Below are 19,626 nucleotides of genomic sequence, written 5' to 3'. Positions count from 1 at the left end.
TAGTGCTTGCCAGGCAGGTACTGTACCACTGAGCTCTATCCCTGGTTGAGAGAAATCAATATTGATTTCATAAATTTTAATTAAAACAACTTCTTATCCTATAGGTTTTATGTTTGATTCTAAGAAAAAAATGACTTATAATTAATCCCTGAACATATACAGATAGTTTTTACAGATGTCAAAACTAGCAAACAACCAAAGCCATAATGTAAATTTAAGTTCTACACTGAACAACACAATGTATGGATATTTAAAGAGAAATATTTACTTTTTTATAGTTTGGAAATAACTTCAGAGAATAAATTTTATGTTTATATTTTAATTTAAATTCATTGAGCCCAAATACTGTGTGATCTATTGAAGCAATATTTTATTTTTATCTTCTTAGTCTGACCATAGAATTTCTCTAAATAATGCATGATGTGATTTAAAATTAGTCCAATTGAGGAACTGAATAACTATCAAGGCTTTTATATACTAAGTTCTCATTCTTAATAAAAAGCTTACTCTATCTAAAGCTTTTCTTGAAGTATTAAATAATGTGTAATTTTACACCTCAAACATTGATATCCACAAGCTATCAAATATTAAAAATTCACAGATAAAGCGAGATAAAGAAATTCAGGTCAAAAATTTGATTGAAAAATCATCAACTGGTCTCTAATCGATTTTGGGTACTGTTTACTCAAACTCAATGAGGAAGAGATATTTGGACTTTTTAAAGATCTTTTTCCTAGAGTCAAGACTATTTTTTCCTCTCATTCTCTTTGATTGTACACTGCTTCTCAAAATCATAAGCTTAAAACTACAGTCCATGTGTCATTTTAATGCTTTTTCTGGTTACTCAGGTGGTCCACAGCTAAATGGGATAGAAAAATGCATCCACTTCTTCTGGGCAGTGCATTTAAAAACGGGCGTCACTCTGGATGAACAGAACCCCTGCGCTGTGTAAAAGAAAACTCGATCTTGGCGAAGTGCTTTTGGGGGCTTAACCTTACGCTTGATTTGTGCCCTTAGGGGCTTGAGAATTAATTTCGGAGAAAGAAAAGACCTACGCTTGCAGGGCAGCCATTTCTCCTCTTTTTTGAGAGGCCTGCTGACTCAAGGTTTTGTTATCTTTCTACCTTGCCTTCCCTGAAATGTGTCTCCCTGCTGTTCTTCTGTTTCTCTATTCCAGAGTCTGTGCTGTCTTACTTGTTGGCAGCTAAATGGAATTTATTACAGTCTTATTTCTCGGAGCAATTTAAAAACATGATTGTTGTACATCTCTTATAACCAAAGCGTTGAAAGTAAAAAAAATAGGAAAGAGAAGTAAGCGAAGTCGACGTTTTCCTGAGTCAGAGTAAAAAATACCTTCAGGCCTGAAATCAAAGAAGCCTACAGTTGAAGACCAAGTTATCAGAATTGGCAGAATTACATCTAAGAATAAAACACCAAACATGTATATTTATGTGTATATATATATATATATATATATATATATATATATATATATATCATCCTCATTCCAGCTCTAGGGAACTTGAACTTCAAATCTAGTATTCTTTTTTTCACTTAGTTCTCTTCAACCTGGATAACTCCTAGTTATTTTTCTGCTTTCACCCAGATACTATTTTCATTTCACCAGTGAAGTCCTTTATAGCCACCCATAGTTAGCTCCTTATTGGCAATCATTAGCCATACTTGCTCTTTCCTTAATTACTTGTTTTGTTACCTTTAAATATCATGAAATTTGAGAGCTCTTGAAGTCAGTGCAATATTTTATCTACTCAGTGTCTAGTATACAACTGTATATAAGTAAAAATGTTTAAATTAATAGATGAATACTCTATGCATTGTGAAATATACAGAATTATATGAGAAATTTATTTGTTATGTTTTGGTGCAAATAGAATTAATAAAGTAATTGTAGAACAATTTGAATACAAATTTCATTGCCTCAGGTGATTGAAAAATAGGCCCTATAGATTTGTATGTGTTTGTGTATTTGTTCAACTGTGGAAGGATTTCAGATGTGTGAAGTCATTGGTCCAAAACAGTATTAGAGGAATCTTTATGGAAAAGGTAGGATTGAATTCAAAATTAAAAGATGGGAAAAATTTGGATAATAGAATGTCTTTAGAAAAGCCCTAGATATTGTCATGTTATAGTGTTTCTTCCTACTAAACACTGGAGAGAAGGTAGAATCAAATCAATGCATTTAAGCCCCCAAAAGCCAATTGGCATCAACTGAAAAAAATGCAGTGTAGATAAAGTAGGCATTTCATAAAAACATTACCATAAAGATTATTACAAATGGAAAAAATCAGTGTGCAGAGAAAAAGATTTTGTCCACATTACTGGTAGGAAGAAGGTTACATTTAAAATGTAGTTTAAAATCACCCACCCTGATCACAACTGCATGCAAAGATTATGATGTTAGACTTTAGAATATTGAAATATGAAACAGCCTATGTTTCTTTATTCCTTAAAGTTTTGAAAATAGTTTTGAGACAAACATTGTTTGCTAGGTGCACTCTGAGGATTACCCAAAACAAAGCTATATTCATTTCAAATCATTGTATTTCTGTGATAATAACTAAATAGTACAGTTTTTTACTGAGCTATTTAAATTTTGTAATTCTTTAATCAATTTACTTAATTTTATCAGTCTGCTAATTAACAATACCTTCTTTACTTAATTATCAAATTTATGGTCTAATAATATAAATTAATTATGAGCTGCAACTCCTCATTTACTGAATTAAAACCAGTAGTGAGAATCTAAATTTTCTTAGTAGGGGTTCCTAGTGTAAACAACATTCACTTTTGCTTTGACCTAAATATAATGGCATTATTTTGAAAATGTATCTAATACAGTTGTTTTTAAGAGGTAGCTCCATAGTTTGCAATGTAGCTTTGCTAATATAAAATGTAAAAACTTCAGGATAAATTGATAATTGTTAAAACTAAAAAATTCTTCACAATACTGTCATTCTAAATATAGTTTTATATTCCAGCTCCACTTAGTAGTCTACATTCTTAATGATTTGTTCCAACACATAGAGCTTCTACTTAAATTTTAAATTACTTCTCAGCTCAGATTTAAATGGTTGCTAGTATGGCATAAGTTGGGTTACAAAGACCTCAAAACAGTTACCAATTAACCTATGAAAGCAGCCAACATTTGAACAGATAACAGCTAACAATTGCGGTCAACATAGCCTTGTTTCTGAAAGATTATAATCAGAGAAACTGAGCTGCATTTTACCCTAAAGTAGAAGAGCAATTACATTATCACTGTGACATTTCTCAGTGGATGCGTCTTCTAGGGTAACTGAAATAGCAGCATCCACAGAGGTATTATCACTGAAGACTACCTTGGTGTCCTCTAGTCTGTAGGGGACTCATTCCTTGTCCTATTTGCTGGTCTCTGACTTCTTCGCCTGAGAGTGCTTAGATGAGCTATGGAACAAGTGAACTCCATCACTGGTCCTCAGTTGAGGAGGTGGGCTAGACTGGGAGGCATCAAGCCAAGCATGGAAATAGAAAGTGAGACTGTTAGCCATCATTGGGGTGGTAAACATCGCAGCACTGCTAAGATAATCGAATACAATAGCACCTCATAACCACCAGGGATGGTTCTAGGACCCATGGGATAGTAACCCACGGGATACTCAGTTGCTCAAGTCTCTTGTATAAAATGGCATACTATTTGCTGATAATCTATGGACATCTCCCCATATACTTTAAATCGTCTTTGGCTACTTATAATATCTAATACAATAAAAGTAACTGTGTAAAATGTTTATTATACTACATTGTTTTGGAAATCATGACAAGAAAAATAGATCTGTAAGTGTTCAGTACAGATGCAATTTTATTTTATTTTATTTTATTTTTCTTTTGCAGTACCAGGGATCAAACTCATGACCTTGCGCTTGCCAGGCAGGCATTTATGCCACTGAACTATATCCCCAGCCCTAGATGCAATTTTAAAAACAGTGTTTTTGATTTGTGGTTGATTGAGGATTCAGAACCTGCAAATAGAGAAGGATGACTGTATGTATAGCTTTTTCATGAAGGATATCTGCTTGATGAAGAATTTTGAACTTTTTACAGAATTGATTATATACTGGACACTAAACCATCATTCATATGGTCCCTTTTCAGTATATCTTTAGGTCTCAACCATTGAGAGTTGTTGTAACTTCTTTATCTTTAATTGAAAAGGCATGATTAAAACACACCATACACACTCAATATAATTGAAGCAAACAGATATGCCCCTCCCATATTATGCAGCTAGTGAGCAATGTATGAACCGATTAAACCACTCAGTATATCAGTTAGTATAGATTGGTTGCAAATTCTGAATACGTTAGAAGAGTTGCCTCTTCAACAGACTGAACAGCTGTCTTTTTTCTCTAAAATGTTTTTCTTCTACTGTTCTATAAATTCTTCAATTAATTTTAAGTTTTAGTGATTCTTTTAGTTATAAATGATACTAAGAAACTTCTAGTGGAAGGAATAATATTGTTACTTTAAGCATTTAGCTAACTATAATTATAAACATAATATTATTTTCAAGTGTTCAAGTCCAAAGGTGTGGAGAAGATCTGATGGTAAAATAGTTGAGATGGCTACGCAGTTCACAGTCAGAGCCAGAGAACTGCAAAACATCTATAAATGCATCAAGCTGCAAAATATCTCGCAAGATGAGCGATTGGATATACTCTTAACACTTAAGCACACTGTGAAGGTATGTTAAGTTTCTCTTAGAGTTGGGGTAGAGTTCACTATCAGTAAAAAATTAGTTGAATATTGAAACAAGCATAAAGATTATTAATGTGATTATCTATATGTTTTTCATATAGACAGCTATATTGTTTTGTTTGGGAAAAAGTAAGCTTATGAATTCATATTCACCTGAAAAATTCATAATAATATGATGAAAAACAATAAAATGTAAACACAGAATAATGAATATTTAAATATGTAGATATATCTTTATGCAATGTATGCAAATATATGCAGATATACAGCATGACATTAATAGTTATTTCAGTAAGACAGCAATAATTATCTACATTATGTGCATTTTGGATATTTTTTAATGAAGAAATATGTTTAGCAGCTTTAAAACTGTTTGTATTTGTTTTTTGCATCCATTTTTGATTTTCTATATCTTTAATCCTGCTTTGAATAATTAATGGATATCAGACACAGGTCAAGTTCCCTAAGGAAACAAACTGAAGTGGGGGTTTCTGTTCAGGAATTTCACTGCAGAGTGCTCTCGGGGTAACTCCTGTGAGGCAGGACAATAACGAGATGGAGAAATTCAGTTACAGTGGAGTGTCAGCAATGACTTCAGCCAGTCTCACGGAAACTCCGCAGCGGGGCAGGGCGCCCTTGAAAGTTGTCCTGAGTTGAGGCAAGGGATGGAGAAGGCTCCCACATGGAGCTTTTATTGGATGTGAGCTGACCTTGGAGAAGAAGTGTAACTTTGGAAAAGCATCTCTCTTCCTTAGTGGTCCTCAGAAAGGAACTCATTGAGAGCTGACAGGAGAATAGGAGCTTCCAGTTTGGATATAGTATACACTACACATACTGCTTCTTGGATCCATCTACTTCAAGTGATCCACAAGTTTTTGGGAGCATTTTCTCTGATTTGGATAGGCTCTTTTTCGTGGAGAAAATTTTAGGAGCAAGGTTAATGACAAAAACTACAGCTCCAACTGTAGTCATTGACTTTAAAGTCACAGAAAATACTCCTGTTTCTTCTGCCGTCTATTTTAGATTTCCTTCACCCTCAACTAGCACCTCTACTGATCTGGATGACCTACCATTTAGGAATGACCTGTACCTTTAGCACTGTGTAGGTCACTGCTCCTCTCAGGCTGGGGTTACTGGACTTCCATTGTAAAACTCAGGTAATCAAGAAAAGCCAGTATCTGAGTACATTCTTCCCACCCCACTGGATAATAACAGCCTCAACTGTTGGAAGGTCAGGGTCAGTTCCCTCCAGGTCTTGTGGCCCAGAGAACGGAAGTATAAAAGGACTCTTGCTGTGTCCTCCCTTAGAAACATTTTTCTCTCCAGAAACTAGAACCCCTAAACTTCATCCTCCAAGAGTTTTAGGGAAGGTAACAAAAATTCTCCAAGTAGCAGGTTGAGCCATTTCTGTATCCATCTCCTTTGTTCTTAGGGCTGGGTGGCTTCAAAGCCTTCCACATGGTCCTTTGCATCAATGTTAGCTTTTAACCCAGAGGTCAAGAAATCAAGAGTGCAGAGTCTGTGCCAACTACAAGTATTCTATTCCAATTACTTATCAAAGGACCAGAGAAATGAGCACTTGTTGTCTCAGTGAATCCAGTGTATAGATTATGAGCTGAACCGGGCCAGCTCTCCATTTATTTTCTGTTCCCACCTACTCCTAACTCTCATAGGGTCCTGAACCTTTATTCCTGCACATTGATTAGTCATTTGATTCAGGATGCTCAGAGAAAAAAAGCACGGCCTTTGATGAGGCAATTTCCTTCACTAAGATGGCTCTTTTCCGCGGTGTGCATCCCCAGAGAAGGCTCAGTGGAGAGTTGTCCTGCCTCCTTCGAGGTGTGGGGATGATCTGGGAAGCACACTTCAGCATTTGATGCATTGTGTATGTTTTTAATACTCATACAAGAGAAAACTCCAGTTTCACTGGAACCAGTGGTGCATGTCTTAGTTACTTTCTCATTGCTGGGACAAAATGCCCATCACCCACAAGTTAACGGAGGAGAGGTTTATTTCGGCTCACAGTTTGTATGAATTTCAGTCCGTAGTTGGCTGGCTCCAGGCAAGGCAGCATGCAGAAGAGAAAGAGCTCATGGCAAGGCAGGCAGGAAGCTGCAACAATCAAGGGAGGAAGAGGGATATATACATCCATCTATCTCCAGGCCGTGCCCCTGGTGACCCACCTGTTCTCACCAGACCTCTCCTCCCAACATCACACCCAGCTATAAACCCATCAGTGGGCTGATCCAGTCCATGACCCAATCACCTTCCCAAAGCCCCACCTATGAGTGCTTGAGGCCTTGGGGGCCACCCAGATATAAACCATAACAATGTCCTTGGTTTTTATAGCTCAAATGGAAGGTAATGGCAGACACATGTTATTGTCAATGTAAATTAATTAAATGAGCAATTCAACTAAAGATACTTGGTTTCTGAATTGTTCTTTTGAGTTCTTGAAGATAATAAGACACTTGACAGCTGCTCTGTTCAATTTTTGATAGATATATCAGTTTTGAAAGGAGCATTTGTACTGACTAAAGTTTTTACATGAGCAATGGATGAGATAACTGTGTGGCCATCTTGATCATCAGTATGACCCAAATTGCTAGGGCATACAATAGTACAGACATCCTAGTGATAATCAGTGGCTCACTAAAATAACTTGGGGGGAAAAAGCCAAATTTAGGATGGTCTAAGTAAGGTACAAGATGATAAGCCTGAGAATTATACAAGCATGAATTTCAGATATACCCTATGTATTCTTTGCCCCTTAACTACAAAGAGCTCTCATTCTGTTGAGAAAAACAAGACTAAACATGTAAATTTCTTTATTTTGAGACAAGGTCTTGCTATGTAGTTCAGGCTGGCCTTGAATTTACTGTGTAGTCAAGGCTGGCTTTGAACTCGCAGCAATCCTTTTGCCTCAGCCTTCCAAGTACTGAGATTACAGATATGTACCACTCACGGCCAGCTGCAAATCTCTTAAGACAAATTAAATAGCTGGGTAAACAGTTCTAATTGGGAGACAAGTTTTCACAGATATTTTGCATTTCTGCCTGTCCTGAGAACAGAGGCCCTGATGGCTTTTATTCTGGACTACTTTTTCACAGGTGTTTTGTTGTGACCAACCTTGACACACGAAGCTGTTAGAGAGGAAGAAACAATAGGGCCAGAGCTAGGAAATGAGCGTATTGTATGTAGAGGGCAACAAAAAACCCAGCTTGGTCAGAAGGGAGTGCAGACATAAATATGACAAACAGCTAGATAATTTAAAAAGCAAAGGATGGACCCAAAAGATAATCCATGCACATAAATAATCTACAGTATTTAAATATACACTTATATAATTATTTTGATAGAGGTTTAAGATATTTAAGTATGACTCAAATTCTGACTCCATGCATTTATGTCTATATAACCTTAAATAAATTATTTAATATTTCTGCAAATCAGTTTCACTATGTATAAAATTATTCACTGTGCCTCCTAAGGAGGATGCTCTCTGTAAATAATATTCTGATGACAGTTAGACTAGTGCATGTTTAACCTGGGTACACATTAGAAACCCCTTGAGAACAAGGGGGGAATGATAGGAGAATAAATAGGAATGCTGTCTAGGTCTCATTTTGGAGCAACTAAATTGGATCTTCAACTTTAAAGGAAACATTAAAATTGCCACATCTTTCTAAAATTCCTCCAAGGCGAGGGAGCAGAGAGGCAGACTTGTGCTAACTTTACCAAGTACTAAAGAGTGTGGCAGAGCCTTATTCTGTCATCATTGCTACCGTCTAACTCCCATCAACCGTGCACCATCTACTTCTTTGGGAAGTCAGAGGGATTGTGTTTTACTACTAGTAAATAAATACCCGTACTGCCTTAATCCCTTAACTTATACTGGCTGCTTTCTTAGTCAAACATGCTCATTTTTAATCTTTATTAAAAGTGTTAGGAACTACAATAAACACACACAAAATATACAGCTCAGCAAATACTGAACCGGTCAGTGAGAACATTTGCTGTGTGCCCCTCTCCCACTTTGGCAAAGCCTTTCTCACCTGGGAGAGGTAATGACCCTGCTAACTCTCATGGGAGTCACTTCATTAATTTTCCTCCATAGTGTTATTACTTCTGTAAAAATCTCTAGATAATATAGTTTAGTATTATTTACTTTTAAATTGTGTTTAGTGAAATTATAGTGCTGTGTTGTTGTCTGCCTTACTAATTTTTTTTCCATAATTACTGTGTAATATTTAAACATGTTATTAGTATGTAGCTATAGTTCTTTTTTTTTTTTTGGTTTTTCTCTGGTACCGGGAACCGAACTCAAGACCTTGTGCTTGCCAGGCAGGCGCTTTGCCGCTGAGCTAAATCCCCAGCCCCTGTAGCTATAGTTCTTTTTACGTGGAATTGGGGATTGAACTCAGGAACTCTGCATTGAGGTACATTATCAGCCCCTTTTACTTTTTTATTTTTTGAGACAGGGTCTCATTATATAGTTCAGGCTGGCCTTCAGCTCACTATGTAGCTCAGACTGGCTTCAAACTTCCAGTGATCTTCCTGCTTTAGCCTCCCAAGTACTGGGATTACAGGTGTGTGCCAACAGCTTTGGCTAATTTTTGTTTTTGAAAACAGAGTCCTACTATAAATTGCCCAGGCTGGGTTCAGTCTTCCAATCCTCTTGCCTCAGCTTCCCAGAGTGCTGAAATTACTGATGTGCTCCACTACATCTGGCTAGTTCATTCATTTGTATGCCTTAGATAATATTCTACTGAATGAATAACATATAATTTATTTATAGGTTATCATTCATTTGATCATTTTTAATTGGTTGTTTCAACGTTTGGCTACTGTGAAAATAGCTGTACCTGCACACTTGTCTAACACACACACAAGTGGAATTTCTGGGTCATAGGTTATGCATATTAATTATTATTAGATAATGCTATTGTCTCCAAATTATTTCTACCAATTTATATCCCTGTTGGAACTGTTTCATTTCTCTTGGAATGTAGCTTCTGGTCTGTTTGGGTGGTAATTTCAAAAATGAACTTAATGATTTTTAAAATTTTATTTTAAACACTTTTGTGCTTTGTATAGGAGCATGAGTGTGAACTGACCCAGGAAATCCTAGAGTTGATTGACAGAGAAGTTGATCTTATGATGAGAGGGGTCAAACCTGAGAACCTTGAAGGACTCAGAAAAAGAATCGCAACGCTCTTTTTTCATTATATCAAAACACCTCTATTTAACCCGGAGGCTGCTAGATACCTTAAGGTACGCTACTTTTGCTCCTATATTCTTTTTTCCTAGGAACCCTAGGATGTAATATATTAAACTGAAATATCTTTAAGTTTTGCTTTAACATTTTACTTGGAATCTACATGGAAAACTGTCTTACTTGTAAAATCTGCTTTGGATAATTATTATGTTGACTAAGTACTCGTTTAACTTCTATGTCTTTTGCTATGCTTGAATTCTTTCCTGACACCGGAACCAACTTCCCAGTTCATCCTATGCTAAGAGAGTGCATTGTGACCTGGCACACTCCCATGCCTATGTGTATACTTCTGTTTCCACCTGAAATGCCATCCTCCTCCTTACCTAGCAAACTCTTACTTAGATTTTTAAATGCTCAGTTCTCACGTTTATCACTTCATTAGTCCTCAGAGAAAGTTAAAATGTTCACCTCCAAGGTTGTGCATTGCCCTTCATTTCTCTTCTTTGTTCTACTTATGGTCATAATTATTGGTGAACAGACCCACGTAGATATTCTGAGAGAAATCCACGTGTAATTTGTATTTGAATTAAAGTACCTTCTCCAACTTGCTTAGGCTTTTGGGGGATTTTGCTCTCTAAAGCCAAGATAAGTCCTCATTGCTTTTTTTAATTTTAAAGATAAAAGAATAAACATGTGTAAATACCATATTGTCTCACTAGTATAAGAACCTGAAAGAGTAAAGAAAATCTAAAAGGTACATTAGATATTGTGAAAGGGAAAGAAACTGCTCAAAAGAAAAGAACAACTGGGATGAGGGAAAAGAGAAAACAAAGAAAGAAGGGAAAATATGTATACACAGGAGAGCTGAGATAGTTGTACTACTGATTTCTATTGCTTTAATGAAAGGAACAGTTAATATTCAATTGTTTGATCAATCTTACATGCCTGTATTTGTTTAACTGAATAACTCATTGCTTTCCGACTGTGCAAAACTTTTGAAAATACTTTTAGTAAATCTGAAAGGGGGAGAAGATTTCTAAAGAATTATATGTTTTTCTTTATTTCAACAGTTATTTTTAGAGTTATAATTGAAGAAGCTGACTAAAACTCCTTGGCTTTTTGACAAAACAAAATCCACTAACCTTTAAAAAATGTTAAATTTTTATATATTTTTTAATTGATTTTGAAAACTTCATTGCATTGTCAAAAGCATACTAAGTTGTAGATAACAAAATCCCAAGTGAAAAGTTACCCACTGTATTTTATTTTAGCCAGTGCTTCATCTGTCTAAGTGAACTTCTAGCCCTTCTCTATAGATGTATTCAGTTTATATACATTTGCAGTAGTGTAAGAGTGAATTTCACATGCTGTGCTTTTGCATAATGTTATAGCATCCTAATCGCTTTTTAAATTTACCTTTGCTAAAATCCCCTCTTTTTTGGTGAGTTTTGACAAATGACAACAGCACAATCAAGACAAAAATAGTCCAGTGACCTTAGAATTTACTTATGTTTCCACTTCGAAGCCAGTCCTTTCCCTGACCTCTGCTTTTCACAAACACTGATTTGCACTTCGCTTCTGTAGTTGTATCTGTTCAAGGATATCTGTCATGCTTTAAATCTAAAATGTCTGCCAAGGTCTCATGTGTTCAGAGCTGGGGCTTTGGGAAGGTGGCAGGATAATGAGGGAACTACCTTCGTCAGTGGATTACGCTACTGGTGAGTTCACAGCTAAATTCCCAGGAGGAGATGAGGCCCAGCCGAAAAGCATAGGTCACTGGGTATGTGACCAGGAAGGCCGTGCTCCTGTTCCTGGCTCCTCCTCTTCTCTTTCTCTCTGCGTCCAGCTTTCTTGGGTGGAGTCGCTTTCCTCCACTGCACCTTTCCATCTTGCCACTTCTGCCTTGAGCCAGATTACCATGAACTGAAGCTTCTGAAACCATGAGCCAAAATAAGCATCCTCTTCTTTTAAGCCAAAGGTGTCAGGTATTTTGTCCCAGAGAGTAGAGAACTGCTAATGTGCTGTCATATAAATAGAGTAATATAGGTAGGCTTTGGGAATGACTTCTTTCACTCAGCAGGTTGCATTTAAGACTCACCATTGACTTTTACTGTGTCAGTAGTTTGTTATAACTTAGCAACCTTTTTATTATCTGGACTGTGCAAGAAATTTATTTTTATTCTTTCACAGTTGCATGTTTAGAAGTTTGAGTGTTTAAAATTTGAGGCTTTCATGAATAAAGTTACAATATACATTTGTTATGAGTTTTGGGTGAACTGATTGGGATTAAATACATAAGAAACTGTATTTCTGATGCAATAATAAATGTATATTTCCATTTATAAGAGACTGCTAAACTGATTTTTCAAACTAGCAGTACCAGATTGCATCATTACCTGCAATCTAAGAGAGTGCCAACTGTTTTGTGTCCTTGTAAGTACTTGGCATTATCAGTTTTTAACTTTGGAAATTCTTACACAGTGTGTAGTGGGGTCCTATTATATTTACTGTGTATTTCTCCAATTAGTAATATTGAGCATCTCTTCATGTACATTTTTGCCATGTATATTTTTGATGAAGTTTTTCACCTACCTTTTTCTACTATCCAATTTGTTGGTTGGCTTATTTTGTCATTATAAAATTTTGAGAATCTTAAAAGTTCTGCACGTAGATTCTAAAATTTTATCAATTTTATTGGTACATTCTAGATATGCATGATGATAACATTCATCATAAGAAGTTTGTACTTGTACATGATATATCTTGATTCTTCTTTTCTTCCCAATCCCTTCTTGTGTGTAAGTCCTTTATCAGAAATATGATATGAAAATGCTTTCTTTCAGTTTATGGCTTGTCTTCATTCTATTAATAGTATTTTTTTTTTTTTTTTGTCTTTTTGAGACAGGGTCTCACTATGCAGTTCAGGCTGGCCTTGAGCTTAGTTTGTAGCCCAGGCTGCTCTCAAACTGTCAACGATCCTCTTGCCTCAGCCTCCCTAGTGCTGGGATTACAGGCATGTGCCACCATGCCCAGCTTATTAATAGTATTTTTAACAGGGTAGAAGTTTTCGATTTTGAAGAAGCCAAATTTATTTTCTAGAAAGATCGTAGTTTTAATTTTGTATTTAAGAAATCTACCTAGCCTCAGGCACAAAAATTTTATCCTACATTTCATCCAAGAAATTTGTCATTTTACATTTTATAATTAGGCCTACAGTTCATTCTGTTATTTTTATAATTTACAAAAGATTAATGAAATATTTTTGGTTTTGTTTCACACATTATTCTGGTATAATTCTTTTTATTTTGAAGATTAATATATAATTTTATGCAAAGATTATTCTTCCCTGAATTGTCTTGGCCCCTTTGTCAAATATAATTGGTTACTTTCTTCCACTCTGACCAAGAACTCTTAACTTGGAGTTAGCCACGCTACCTGAAGGACAAACAATGGTTTGTGAGACACAGAAGACAGTGATCCCTGAAAGGCAGGAACAAATGGAGCAAGCCTGTAATTGTCCCCTCTCAGTACCTTGAAAGACTCTTGACAGTACAGCATAAGGAAAGAGAACAGGCTAAGACTGGAGAATTCCTAGAGTTGAAGAGAAAAACCAGGCTTCCTGTTGGTCCTTGAGACCAATGCAGCTAGTGTTTTTACAGCATAATAGAAATGAGAAGATTGCACAGAGAAAGAATCTTGGAGAACTGCAGTACCTCTTTCAGGTATTCAGCTGAGTTCTGACCGTGCACGAATATGAGGAAACCGCTTAAGGGCAGGAAAGGAATATCTTCAGGTATCAGTTTTAAGCATCACATGGAGATGATTTCACAGTACCAGTTCCCCAGAGAGAAAACCTCATAGTTCGGAGTGTGAAGTAGGCACCAGAAAGGGATTGACTCGGTATTGGAGAATAGTTTTCCCTAACTTGAGAGCTGCTTTATTCTTTCTTTAAAAACCTTAAGCAAGATTAAAAAAGCAAACTGTTTACAAGTAATTCAACTGTGTCTCTGTGAAATGTTTATGACTATGTATACAAATAAAAAATCCACAATTCAGCACAGTAAGAATTACAGTAATAACATCCAACAGGAAATTGTTACACATACAAATAAAATGTGATCCAAAATAAGTACCTAAAGGAGTACTCACAAGTGGCCTCAAACTGACCCCAGAGTTAGAATTAGCAAGCCCAGCACATTTATCAGTTACTGAAACTAGTATTATGTTCAAAAATTAAAGTATGGAATATATTTTTATTTTTATTTTTTTTTATTTTTTGATACCAGGAATCAAACTCAGGACCTTGTGCTTGCCAGGCAGGCACTTGTACTGCTGAGCTATATTCCTGGCCCTAGAATATATTTTTAAAACTAGAGCAGAAAACTGTAACATATGAGATGAAGAGCACATCAGATTAAATTAAGAGCAGATTAGATGTAGAAGAAAAGCTTGCTGAACTAGAAGACAGCAACAGAAAGTATTCAAAATGAAGAACATGGAGAAAGAAGAATAAAAAAGAGAACATCACTAAGCTTTGGGATAAGTTCAACCAAACTAATATATGTATGATCAGCCTACTTCCCAATTTGTCCTGTTTGTTCTGTTCCCATTTTATGACTCTGCTCTCCTCTGAGTGGGTTGATAACTAACCAAGTGGAAGGAGTGAAGAGTGAGGTCAACTACCACGTAAGTGAACTTTAAGTGGCTTCTCTTAAAATGGAGTTAAAAACAGAAAATGGAGTCTCTCTTGCCCTGTCAGGAGTACTTATCATTTGGGTGATATTTGAAGCTGCTGGAGTACAAAGTAGAATGGCAAAATTGGATTTTACTTTTCATTTCAAACAGGATAGAAAGAAAAATTGCAACAATGTGAGAGCTCTTAGAGACAGGAACAATGGAAATGTGGTCAATAACAGCTGATAACAAAGAGCAGCAGATACGCAGTCATCAATTCTATACCATGTTGCTACAAACATACTCTGGCATACCATCACAAAGATACTCTCACTCATTAATAGTTGGTCAAGTTATGTTTTGTATGCTCTATAAAGAAAGGAAGTTTATAACATTTTATTAAGATTTTTATCAAACAAAGCAAATTGTTTTGGTTTAAGATGAGATAAGTTTTAGTTGGAAATTGCCAAAAGGAAACTTCTCATTTGTCAAAGTTAGTTATGTTGTTATTTCTTTTTGTTTGCTTTTTTGTCTTTTTGAGACAGGGTCTCATTATGCAGTTCAGGCCAGCCTTGAGCTCACTTTGTAGCCCAGGCTGGTCTGGAACTCACAACGATCCTCCTGCCTCTGCTTCCTGAGTGCTGGGATTACAGGCGTGCACCACCACACCCGGCAGTTATGTTGTTATTTAAAGAAAATGTAATTTTACATAAAATGATCAAATAGAGTATCCCAAATAATTCTTTAATTCATTAAGCAAATTCAAACTATAACCCATATGTTTTCTATCAAATTTAAGATTACTTTTCTGTTTACATAAAAACAAAATGTTGAGCTCATGCATTTGTGAAATATCAATGAAAAGAAGACATTTAATTTTTTGTAATATCTAGAACAAATCTATGGATTTGATCCTTCTATTTTTGGGGACGTACTCTTTTAAATCTCAAACTACATGCTGGAACAAAAATCTGTCACTGAATTTTAAAGGATGTGACTCATTTGTACATTTCAAGTTTACCTAGTAGGAGAATTTGAAGACATACCCTTACCCTGCCACTTCTTTCTGGAAGGGAGCCAGAGAAGGCACTCAGTGTTGTCTAGAGGATTCTTATGTAGTTAAGTTGTGCAGGTTGGTTTAATCAGTGCTCTCTGCTATCATACTCATAATAGGAATAAATTTTCTTCTCTTTTTCAAATAGGTAGAGAATGTCTTTTCATGCTTTCATGATGACTCTATCCATGCAGTAGCGAGAGGTGTATTACCTGGTTTTCATGAAGTCTACTGATACATTTGTCTAGTCTAATTTGTGGGAGGCAGGAAGATAAAAAAATTGTTCAAGATAAGCTTCATAGGTAAAACTCAGAATAAGAACCATAAATGTTACCTTCTAGTTCTTTGATTCCATGTCTAGATCACTCTTTAACCCAGAGGAATTTATTGTTTTAAATGTACACACTGTTTTACTACCAAAAATTATAAGACATGGGACAATAAAATTTTCAGTCATCAGTGCTTCTGTGTAGTATTTTGCCTGACTTTTTATCCCTCCCCGCCCTCCCTCCCCTCTTCTCTTTTATTCCTTCACTTTTTTCTTTCTGTCATTTAGGTCCCTCAAGACCCACTGAAGTTTTACAAGAAGATTTACTTTTGCCGCAGTTGCCAACTGTACCTGCCTTCTACAGAATTTGCTGTTACGTCTACTGCACGCCATATATTCAAGTGTCGTCAGTGTGTTAGCCTTGAGAATGAGGCGCAGCGACGAGAGTCATTTTTGAAATATAAATGTTTACTTCAGCGGCTCTACGCTTCAGAAGCCAATTATGATGACGGTGCTCAAATTGCTTTCTTGATGCAGGTATGATCAACAAGGGGTGCCATGACTAAAGTCTGTCTTTGAAGGAGATAAGGTGACATAAGGTGCAGTGGAGCTGAACATATGCTAGTATCAGAAATGCTACTTTTCATTTCCTAATGTGGACCATGATTGCATTCCTGACTTCTACGTGGAGGCATTTTCTTGGTATTTAAATACTATGCTGAGTTCTGGGTATGCACTAGTGAGTCAGACCTTATAGTCTAGAAGACAGACATTAAAATTATTATAAATTTCTGTAATGACAATAACAGTGCTAGAGGAGGAAGTGCCGAGGACTATAAGGTATTAAAAATGATACTACTATATTTTGGGGGCCAGCAAAGACTTCCTTGAGGATACGACCTAAAGATGAGACAAAAGAGTGAGGAAGAGTTAACCTGGTGCCCTTTATACACAAGCATCACAGGCCGAGGGAATGGTGGGCATGGAGACAAGGCAGAAGTGACGCTGCTCTGCTGCAGTGGAGGGGACATACAGTGTGGGAATCTGAGCTTTAGACTGGGGAGACAGAACACATTTAACGCTGTTAGAAACAACCAACCAACAAACCAGTAGGAAGGAAGAGACTGAAGCTCACAGGCAGCTCATTGGAGCCAGCATAGCACATTCTAGCTCTGCAGCATAACAGTTCTCTCTGTGGACATGTGATGTGCTAAAGTCATATGCACTTCAGTCTACCTGCCTGTGAAATGGGAATATCAATAAGATCTACTCACAGAGAAATTATATGAACATTAAATTATTGATTGCAGGACAGGATAGTGTCTTTATACTTTATTTAAATGACATGAACAAAGAATACAAGAGGATATGATCTAAAGCATGGTGTGTGGATTGGCCTTTGTTAAGATGAGGATACCCCCTCTATCGAAATAAAGGCGGATATATTCCATACTCTATAGTTTGCCTCCTGATGGTCTATTTCCATTTGTTGAGAGATGCTATGAAGGAGAGAATTATGGAATGTGTAGAATATTTATAGTGAAATTCCAGTCATTGCAGATAGGGGAGGAAGAACTGTGAAAAACCGAAGCAAAACTGAGTTAAGATGCACAGCCAGGACCTTTGCTGACTGGGTGAGACACTTCCCTGTCACTCAGACAAGCCCGGCACCCACAGTTTAAAGGAGGAAAAGCTCATTCTGGCTCAGGCTTTCAGTCAGTACTTGGCTGGGTCCAAGGCACAAAGAGCAAGGCGGAGCAGCAGGCGGAGCAGCAGGCGGAGGAGAGCTGTTCATGGGGCGTGGTCAGGAAGCAGATGGAGAGGAGCCAGGGATGAGCATGGAGCCTTTCAAGTCGTACCTCCTGTGACCTACCCCCCGCCCCCCTGCCCCCCCTCTGAACATGAGGTTTTGGGGGCACATTTTATATGAACTCTGTAAGAATGACAGTTAAGATGAGTGACATGACTTTACATGGTACCAGTCTGGTTAACTGCAAGATTTTCTTTAGCAAAGCATGTATAGGAAGAATATGGAGCATTGAAATCAGTAGTTACGTGTTTTACAAGAAAAACACAAGAAGCAAAGGAATGTTAGGGTACTGGTAAGATTGCAACAGAAAGGGCAGAATGTGTAATATAGGCTGTAAAAAGGAAGCTACAACCAGGAAAATGCTAATCAATGCAAAAACATAAATGGAACAATAAGCTGATAATTCCGATGAGGACGGGGAATTGTTGCCTCAGTGATAAATCATACAAGCTGCAGGAGACTGAACGCTATATTCATACTGAGACGTCTCAGTGGTAGAGTTCAGATGGGAGGAAGTTGCATGATGAGAAAAGCGGGCAGGGATTCTGAGAAAGGGGGCTGAAGGAGGAGGGGAGCGGGGGTTATTGAGAGTGGGTGTCGAGGATTTATGCGGAGGCTGGTCAGTGAGAGGAGTTCCACAGGACACCATGAAAGAGCTGGAGACAGGAAGGGAGAGAGGAATATGAACAGTTAGGTGAGTGGGAAGCTGCAGCTACAACCAGAAGTGGAGAAGTAGTGAACGACCTGTTTGGCTCAAGTAGAAGTCCTAAGAAATAGAGGCATGGTAGATACAGGTGGTTTATAGGATTGTTGAGATAAATCCTGAGAGTGGGCAGCTGTGTATGGGAGCTGAAGTTCTATTTCTATTGCTATGCGAGGAGTCCGAGGTGTAGACTAGGGAGCCTCATAACTGAAAATAAAGATGATGTCATGGTGTCACCGAGACCAAAGGTGCCACCCTAAACTTTCTGCCAGTCCTTTCTTGGCTCTTATAGATGGATAACAGTTCTGCAGTTCCTTTTGAAGTATCTTCTAGATACTAAAGAACAATAGAATGTCATTTCCACTGGTTTGTCTTCTGCCTCAAACTTGACAAGACTTCTGTCCAATGTTAAAATATAAAAGAAGTTTGAAATTTTCCCCGAGGGAGGAACGGGCACTGAGGAGTGGTCTGGTACCTGACCGCCTCACAGGGGAAGAGGAGATGGGGGTGGGCCCAGTTTCAGTCCTTTTTCTTTATGTTCCCTGAGCTGAAACTATGGGCACGAATAACATCCAATCACAAATTTCGCTTCTTTTAGAAAAAGATAAGGGTAAGATTTTTAAAACATTCTTTAGTGGAATATCATATTACTCCATGGGTATTTCTTAGTAGAAACATTAACATAGCAAAACCAGTAAAGCACATGTATGTTCCTTATAGAAGAGGGTAATCTTTTCTTATGCTATTGTGTGTATATTATCATTTGGGACAGGTGTTCAGTCTCCTGGTATTATTTATTCTATGTTCATCCAGAAGGAAAGAAAAATGGTAGTACATGCGATGTGCTTACATCTCCCCACCACAATATGATTACCAGAGGCTATTTTGGGAAAGTAGACTTGCTCTCCATGTAAACAATTTATTGATAAAAGCACCCCATAAAGAACTGTTGATCTCAATAATGATATCTGTGTTCACAGACTATCAAATAGGTCAAATTTTCTGTAATTGAAGATATTAATTAAAATAAACTAAATTGAATTTAATATTAAATGCAAAATAGGCAATACTATGAATAAAAAGCTTTAGGTGTTTAAAAAATAGTTTCCAAATATAATATGCTTTGTTAAAAAAGTCTCAAATC

At 36.9% G+C, this 19,626-nt stretch overlaps 1 protein-coding gene across 1 annotated transcript in view; it reads left to right on the top strand.

Annotated features, from left to right (window-relative positions):
- Iqub (IQ motif and ubiquitin domain containing) overlaps positions 1–19,626 on the top strand; it is a 71,083-nt gene that overhangs the window by 44,972 nt on the left and 6,485 nt on the right. The window contains exons 9-11 of the mRNA XM_005402325.2: positions 4,571–4,741; positions 9,853–10,029; positions 16,258–16,506. Coding sequence (XP_005402382.1) covers positions 4,571–4,741; positions 9,853–10,029; positions 16,258–16,506 — 597 coding nt within the window. The remainder of the gene's footprint in view (positions 1–4,570; positions 4,742–9,852; positions 10,030–16,257; positions 16,507–19,626) is intronic.

This window comes from Chinchilla lanigera, unplaced genomic scaffold (assembly GCF_000276665.1).
Source record: "Chinchilla lanigera isolate Chin_1 unplaced genomic scaffold, ChiLan1.0 scaffold00078, whole genome shotgun sequence".
Taxonomy (NCBI): Eukaryota; Metazoa; Chordata; class Mammalia; order Rodentia; family Chinchillidae; genus Chinchilla; species Chinchilla lanigera.
This window is presented reverse-complemented; position numbering and strand designations above follow the sequence as displayed.